The sequence below is a fragment of the Epinephelus moara genome, chromosome 7, assembly GCF_006386435.1.
Source record: "Epinephelus moara isolate mb chromosome 7, YSFRI_EMoa_1.0, whole genome shotgun sequence".
NCBI classification, from domain to species: domain Eukaryota; kingdom Metazoa; phylum Chordata; class Actinopteri; order Perciformes; family Serranidae; genus Epinephelus; species Epinephelus moara.
Genome location: NC_065512.1, coordinates 40,215,598 through 40,224,275, shown reverse-complemented (window position 1 = coordinate 40,224,275; position 8,678 = coordinate 40,215,598). Strand labels below are relative to the sequence as shown.

Here is an 8,678-nt window from a genome sequence, read left to right as displayed (position 1 = left end):
GCTGATTTTTTTTATGCGCACATGTGCCCCTAAATATTTTTTACAGTTCGCGCACACGTATTTTTAGTCGAGTGAAATGCTCGCACTGTCGAGCGCTGGATCTGACAGCCTGAGCACATTGGCACAAAACGCTACGGCGTTCGAGATATTATTTATATCATGAGAAGTCAATACTTTCGGCAGCCTAAATCTTTTATTTAGAAACTATGGCGGGTTAAATTAAACTATGGCGGGCCGCCATAATTTCATTAATTAATGGGAAACACTGTACTCCAACATCAAGCTGGGCTACAGGGCTAAACCACTACCTCACCTGGGCCAGTCTGACCATATGTCTCTGCTGTTAATTCCTGCATATGCCCCCCTCAGGAAAACTGCACCCACCATCACAAAAACTGTAACGACTTGGCCTGACGGAGCCTCTCATCAGCTGCAGGACTGCTTCGACAGGACCAACTGGGATGTGTTTGTACATCAAGACCTGGAGGTGTTCACGGACAGTGTACTGTGTTACATTAAATACTGCATAGACACCGTTACCGTGGACAAACGAATCCGGGTATACCCCAACCAGAAGCCCTGGATGACCCGGGAGGTCCAGCGGCTGCTGAAAGAGAGGAACACCGCCTTCAGGTCTGGAGACCAGGCCCTCTACTGTGCAGCCCGGGCTGACCTGAAGACAGGCATCAAAGGGGCCAAGTCGGACTATAGGAGGAGGATTGAGGAACATCTGGAAAGTAACAACAGCAGGCAGGTGTGGCAGGGAGTCCAACATCTTATCAACTACAGGTCCACCTTGGGAGCTGCTGAGGGTGATGCCTCGTTGGCAGAGGAGCTGAACATTTTCTTTGCCCGCTTCGAGGTGGAACCACCCAAGGCAACCACACCACACCCCACGGTCCACAGCAGCTTCACCCTCACAGAACATGAGGTGAGGCGCACACTGCGGGACCCGATGGCGTCTCTGGACGTGTACTGAAGGACTGCGCAGATCAGCTGGCTGGAGTCTTCATGAGGATTTTCAACCAGTCCCTGGCCCAGTCCACTGTCCCACCCTGCCTGAAGTCCTCCACCATCGTCCCCCTGCCCAAGAAACCCCACATCTCCAGCCTCAACGACTACCAGCCAGTCGCTCTCACCCCGGTGGTGATGAAATGCTTTGAAAAGCTGGTCTGGGGTCACATCACATCACTCCTGACAAAAAGTTTGGACTCACACCAGTTTGCATACAGGGCTAATAGATCCACAGAGGACGCTGTAGCTACAGCCCTCCATGCTGCACTGTCCCACCTGGAGCAGCAGGGGAGCTACGTACGGATGCTCTTTGTGGATTATAGCTCTGCATTCAATACCATCCTTCCTCACAAACTGGTGAACAAACTGGAGGATCTGGGCATTCCACACCCCACCTGCATGTGGATCAATAGCTTCCTTACTGGTCGCAACCAGAGGGTGAGAGTGGGCCATCACACATCTACAGCCCTCAGCCTCAGCACCGGCTTCCCACAGGGCTGCGTGTTGAGCCCCTTGCTGTACACTCTCTACACGCATGACTGCACCCCTGCTCACCACAACAACGTCATAGTGAAGTTCGCGGATGACACTACGGTGGTGGGGCCCATCTCTGGGGGGGATGAGTCTGCCTACAGAGACGAGGTTGAACATCTAGCAGCGTGTTGCAGAGAGAACAACCTGCTCCTCAACACATCAAAGACCAAGGAGCTGGTGATTGACTACAGGAGTAAAAAAACTGACATCCCACCACTCATCATCAGCGGGGACTGTGTGGAGAGGGTGTCGGACTTCCGCTTCCTGGGTGTCCACATCGAGGAGGGCCTGACCTGGAGTGTGAACAGCTCGGAGGTGCTAAAAAAGGCCCAGCAGAGACTACACTTCCTGTGGGTGCTCAGGAAGAATAACATCACACAGAGACTGCTGGTGTCCTTCTACCGGTGCTCCATAGAGAGCATACTAACATACTGTGTATGCATGTGGTTCACCAGCTGCACAGCAGCCCAGAGGAAAGCGCTCCAGAGGATCATTAACACGGCCCAGAAAATCGTCGGTTGCCCCCTCCCCTCACTGGACGACCTTCACAGTGCTCGCTGTGTCAAAAGAGCGCAGAACATTGTAAAGGACACTTCTCAGCCTGGACACTCCATGTTCGAACTGCTGCCATCAGGCAGACGATACAGGACAATCAAATCAAGAACAAACAGACTCAAAAACAGTTTCTATCCAACAGCAATATCCACCCTCAATGCCATAAAAAACAATCTCTAACACAACACATATATACAATGACGGGATCGTGCAATGACAGAATGAATGGTTGTGTGTGTTTGTGTTTGTTTTTGTATTTATTACTGTAGTGTTTGTGGTTGTTTTTGTATTTATTACTGTAGTGTTAGCTTTTTTTAATGGTGATGCACTGACAATACACTAACATACACAATGACAATAAAGGACTATTCTATTCTATTCTATTCTATTACACATTCAACACTATTAAACTTCTGGGTCAAAGCTTGGGGTGGAAATTATGGAGCAATGTGCAGAGCGCCTAGGCCAGTTTGGATCCAAATTGACTGCATACATGCAGCAGTATTTCAACTCCCAATTATGTTATCTGGATGTGTTAGTCCGACTTTGAGAAATTCAATTTAGTATGATTTCAGTCTGACTAACATGCTTACATGGCTCATGCGTATGCACCCAGTTCCACAATGATTGAGATTTATAAAACAGCCTAATCATAAATGAGGTTTTATATATCTTATGTTACGACTAGAATGTGTGCACATACTTCTGTCTTTGTTCGTTTTGTTGTGTAGAGTTTTCTACATCTGGCCCCAGGTATTTTACTCTGTGTGTGTATAACACAGACCGTTTTACATTACAACATCAGACACAGCTAAAACTGTTAAGGGTAAAAGGTAACAAATACAGTGTCTACAGTACTATTTAGAATAAACTTTTACATGTGTAAGAGTGTCCAGTTCACTTAACTGTTGCTGAGCTACACAAAATGAAGGCGATGAGCCATCTCACTGCCTGCTGTGTCCTGCTTAAAATGACCTAGGACATTGATGCTATCAGTTTGACGTACTCAGTTAATGAAATATGTTCATGTAAATTGTCACTTTTGTTGGAAGATGTATTTGTATTATTTTTCCTTTACAGGTCCTCCCGGACCACCAGGTGCCAAAGGAGACAAGGGAGACCAAGTAAATGCACCAGAGTGTAAGTTTGCACATGACTGACCTGAGAGCAGCAGAGAACAGAAGTATAGAGCATAGGGATTTTGAGAAACTACTAACTAAAACTAAAATGCCACTTTCAAATGCACAGTTAACTGTAACAGCAGTATGCAAATGAACAATGGCGGTTTTAGGGGGTGCCAGCAGGGGCCAGCAGGGGCCAGTGCCCCCGTAACTCTGAGTCCAGCCCCCCCTGTGGCCCCCCTGCCGAAGAGTCGGAGGGGGAACGTGGAACTAAATCGTCTCAACAGGTTGCCGGTCGGACCACTTAAAGCGCACCCACCGAAAACATCAGTAGAGAATTGTGTGGCTGTATTTAAGACAACTCTGAGCCTGTACGGCAACACACAGCACCATTGAAGTAAGCTCTGAAAACTTTTTCTGGTAACACTTTATATTAAGGTACTATAATAAGTAGGGGTGACCCCGGACAGTCGATGATTCGGTGATTCGATTCGGAGAAGTCTGATTCGACTGCCAGTCTCACCGCCGAATCGTCGCAAAATGTGGTTATGAAACAAGACCGTACTATTCTGACTATATAATAATATTAATAATAATAATAATAATAAACTTTATTTATATAGCACCTTTCATACAGGGAGGTGTAGCAAGCAATGTTGAATAAATAAGTTTTCAACTGTTTGAAAATGTTCACAGAGCTTGTATCTCTTATATCCTTGGGTAGTGAGTTCCATAATTTTGGTGCATAGTTAAAAAAGGCTGAGCTGCCAATTTTCTTATTAGAGTAGTTTGTATTTAAAAAGCCGGCAGCAGAGGATCTAAGAGGCTGTGAAGGATTATAAAACGACAAAGAATTAGTAATGTAGGCTGGTCCCAACCCATTAAGAGCCTTAAAAACCAGTAAAAGCACTTTAAAATCAATCCTAAAAGATACTGGAAGCCAGTGAAGCTAGCTAAAACTGGGGTGATATGGGGGTGCTCACTGCTGCTGAACATCTTGATTTGACATAGAATGTATTTGTTTTCTCGTAATTCATGATATATAGCCTATTTTGATACAAACATCACGCGTGCGTTTAATCCGTAGGCATAATCATTACTACGCATGAATAAATCACCCAGTTGCTCGATCCAAATAAGCGGAGGTGAGTGAGTGCGCTGCAGGACCATCAGAGCAGCATCGAGGCCTACGGTGATTTAACGTTAAAGTTAAAATCCCACTGATTGTCAGACACCTGAGTATGTGAAATTTGTTCTCTGCATTTGACCCATCCCCTGAGGGAGCGGTGAGCAGGAGCGGTGCCGCGCTCAGGAATCATGTGGTGATGATTTACGGTGGCGGAGCACACAAACAAACACTCTGGAGGAGGTATGTGCTCTCAAATCAAACTTTTTTGAAGGATTATTCGTTTACCTGAAGTGTCTTGAAACGAATTTCACCGCTGATTGTTTTCTTGATAGACTCAGATTTTTTATTTGGCTAGCCTACTTTTTTTCCGACGTGGCCAAACAATTGAGAGCGGTGACGCACAGTCCGTCTGGATGAACTTGTATGAACCTGAGTTGATTAATGAAGTAACTTGAAGTCAGAAAGAAGGAAAACTGTTTCTAAACCTTTTGATGATGTTTTTGGAGGTTTATTTGTGAATGAAATGGAAAGTTCTGACGAGTCAGAAACGACTCCTGTTAAAGACATGGATGAGGCTGCAGCGCGTCTGCGCTCATCTAGAGCATCATACCTTGATGAAGTGAAAGGAATAAAGATGAAGATAAAATGATAACCCTTTTACTTTTATTATTATTATCTTATTATGCCAACTGAAGAATTAAATTTGTTTATTTGGGTGTTTTAGCTCTTTTCTCTGGAGCGGAAACTGACGCAAATGAGCTCATTAATCAATGAGGGGGAAAACAACATGATTCGACAATTAGTCGGCTAAAGGAAAAATCTGTCAAATCAGATTCGACTATGAAAATTCTTAGTCGGGGACACCCCTAGTAATAAGCGTTAATTAATGCTTAATAAGCACCAATTAACCAGTTAATGAGCACTTATAAGACGGTATAAGATGCTTATTAACATTAAGAAGACTAGACTAAGTGTTAATTACATCATAAGTGACTGAGTTATTATTGCATACAGGAGCATTATAAGCACTTAATAGAAACTTTGGTAACAGTTTATAAACCTACATTAAATATTAATAAGATGTCTATTTACATTAATTATAATTTATAAGGGTTAATTATAGAATAATAACCACATTTATTACTGGTTTATACGACACTATGAGACCCTATAAGATGAAATTAATAAGGTGTTTATTAACATTAATGAGACTATAAGAAGTTAATATAAATGCCATATTACGGTTAATAAATGTTTAATTATGCACTTATTAATAGCAAATAATGATCCTTTGCAGCTACCGGATCTAAAGTGGGAACAGTGTCATATAAAGGTTAATAAACTATTAATATGCACTTATTAACAGCTCATAATGCGTCTTTGCAACTACTGGATCTAAAGTGGGAACAGTGTCGTATAAACGTTAATAAATTATTAATATGCACTTATTAACAGCTCATAATGCATCTTTGCAGCTACTGGATCTAAAGTGGGAACAGTGTCTTGTTGACATTCATAAACTCTTTATTATGCACTCACTAAAGTTAATAATTCTATTAATTATGCACCTATTGCAACATCCAGATATCAATCATTATTTCAACATTAAAGAATTCTGATACATTCTTTTCACTCTAGTATGTTATTATTTTATTTAGCAAAGGATCATGGGAATCTCATTTCCTCAAAATGGCATACTAAGACAAACTTGAGTTATTTGAACTTAAACATTTGAGCAGATTGATTCAGAGTTAGCTGCTTTATTCACTCATGTTTGTTTTCACCACCATTGGTAGGCTGAATTCTCATCACAAGGACATATTTCCTTTTCATATTGATTTTTAATGCAACCACTATTGTCAAAAACAGGAAAAAAGGATTGAAACCCTAATAGTTGACTTATAAAAAAATGACAGATCTGAGTTCATTTGGCTTTTTCAAAAGTTTTGTTACTTAGATTGACTTTTCGGGAATACAGTGTTCCACAAAGCTCCCTGTAACCCATCAGTTTTCTGAAAGTGAGTGACAAAAGTCTCAACATCGGCCAGGCCAAAGATGGCCAGGTCAGTGATGTATTCAGGCCAGTTGCTTAGGTCAAACATGGTGGCAGCGGCATTCAAGACACCCATATCAAGATTGCCAAACTGCGTAGTGAGGTTGTCACAGAAGCTATTGATTAGTTTATCTTTCATTTTGTGGAAGTCATCATCATCCACTTGTTTCCTGTTGAGTTTTACACCAGAGAAGGTGTTTCCGGGAAAAGGTCCCACTTCATCCAGGAACTGCTTCAGATGCTGACCTGGGACTGTCTGAAATACAGAAGAAAAAAACTTTTACTGTCATGATTGCTAAACATACACCGTAGCATATTAATTCCTCTCTAGGGAGTTTATTTTGTTTACCTGCATGGCTACAAGAGCCAGTGTCGTCTTCTGCAGTCCATCTGACACCATCTGCAATGTCAGCCCTTCCCTCTGAAAGAGAAGGCTCAGAATTAAACCCATAAAAACATTTAATCTAACTTCCCCTGTTTTTAATCCACAAACTAGTACTGAATTACTCTCACAATAGATTCACAAGAGTGATAATAAAACACTCACACACTGGGCCTGATACAAACTTCAATTGCCAAAATGTATGAAATCCTCCTTTAACCTTACTGACGGAGAGGAATGAAGTCAGGCTATGGCATTAGCAAATCAGCAGGAGTTAGCATGAACATGACGCAGCCTATATCCATTAGCCTGCTCAACATAACACACGGCTCATCGATGCTCCTAACACATTCACTCTGCTCGTCTTGCTCACACACACACACACACACACACACACACACACACACACAGATGGCAGAAACAGATGAAAAATCTTCTTCACAGTCCCGAAGCCAAGTGTCGCATCCTACTCCAACTGGAGCGGCACTGGAGGGGCTTGCATCACTTTTTTCAACCATCTCAGCATTGCTAGGTTCTGTGTTCTGATGAGGAGTGGCGAGCATAGCTGACGAGTGGCACCCAGCGTGACCGTCATGCAGCGTGTGTGTGCATGTACGCGTCAGATCAGGTGCAGCAAAAGCCACTTTATTTTTGTTGTTCATAAGTTTTTATTGAAATTATTCAAGCGACAAAAGCGACGTTCAGATACCCATATGTAATGACGTTGTAAATAACACCCATTTCCATATTGCTTTGCCTTTTTTTTTTTTTTTGCTGTCCCGGAATTGTCCCAGACACATTATCTTTGTGTCCCAGTAGCAATTTTTATAGTCCCCGGGACGTCGGTTTTATTATTAACTATTAATAACACCTTATTAATTTAATCTGATAGGGTCTTATAGTGTCTTATAAACCAGTAATAATTGTGGTTATTGTTCTATAATTAACCCTTATAAATCATAATTAATGTAAATAGACATCTTATTAATTAATATTTAGGATAGCTTCATAAGCTGTTATCAAGTTTCTATTAAGTGCTTATAATGCTCCTATGCAATAATAACTGTGTTAATTATGCTATTATTAACACTTATATAGTCTTATTAATGGTAATAAACATCTTATTCTGTCTTATAAGTGCTCATTAACTGGTTAATTGGTGCTTATTAAGCATTAATTAATGCTTATTACAGTACCTTAATATAAAGTGTTACCCTTTTCTTTCCGCATGTTTTTAGCGGAGCGGAGCACCGAGCCGCTTCTAGGCCGCGGCTGGTGGAGCAGCTTACATTGACTTGAATGGCCGCTATAAGGTCCTGTTTATACGACAATGAAAAGCAACGTTTTGAAAACGGGTTCCAGAGTGTAATTTGTGTCTGTTTGTGTGTAATTAATTTGAGTCTTACCTTTTGTTTTGTTTTCTTTTCGTATTGCGTATTTTGTATTGTTTGCATATCTGTAACTGTGTTTGTGAGTGAGAGAGTTTTAAAAGAATATTTTGTCTGCACATGATTTAAAATAATAAAATAGCCCTCCAGAGGCAGATCAGTACGTCAGTCATTTTTCTTTTGATTACTGAAATGTTAAACCACTCATCCTTAGCCGTATTTTAAGTCTAACCCTTCACCATAACATACCACTAGTGTGTTTATTAGTAAAAATAGAACATTTTTCACACATAAAAAGCACAAAGATGTTGAAATCTAAGCATATTCTGCCATCATAACTTGGCTCTCAGAATTCACCAGATTGATGCCTTTATACAAAATTTTTTCCCTGGGGAGCATGCCCCCGGACCCCCCTACAGGGTTGGATGTAGTCTCCAAAAATCCTGTGGGAAACACTGATATACATATATACATACATATATATATATATATATGTATATAT

The 8,678-nt window shown here is 41.5% G+C and overlaps 1 protein-coding gene across 2 annotated transcripts in view; it reads left to right on the top strand.

The window, feature by feature from the left end:
• The window catches only part of marco (macrophage receptor with collagenous structure), a 62,197-nt gene that overhangs the window by 43,049 nt on the left and 10,470 nt on the right, over positions 1–8,678 (top strand). For both annotated transcript variants that reach the window (XM_050048356.1, XM_050048355.1), the window contains one exon: positions 3,184–3,243. In XM_050048356.1, the coding sequence (XP_049904313.1) occupies positions 3,184–3,243 (60 nt within the window). The remainder of the gene's footprint in view (positions 1–3,183; positions 3,244–8,678) is intronic.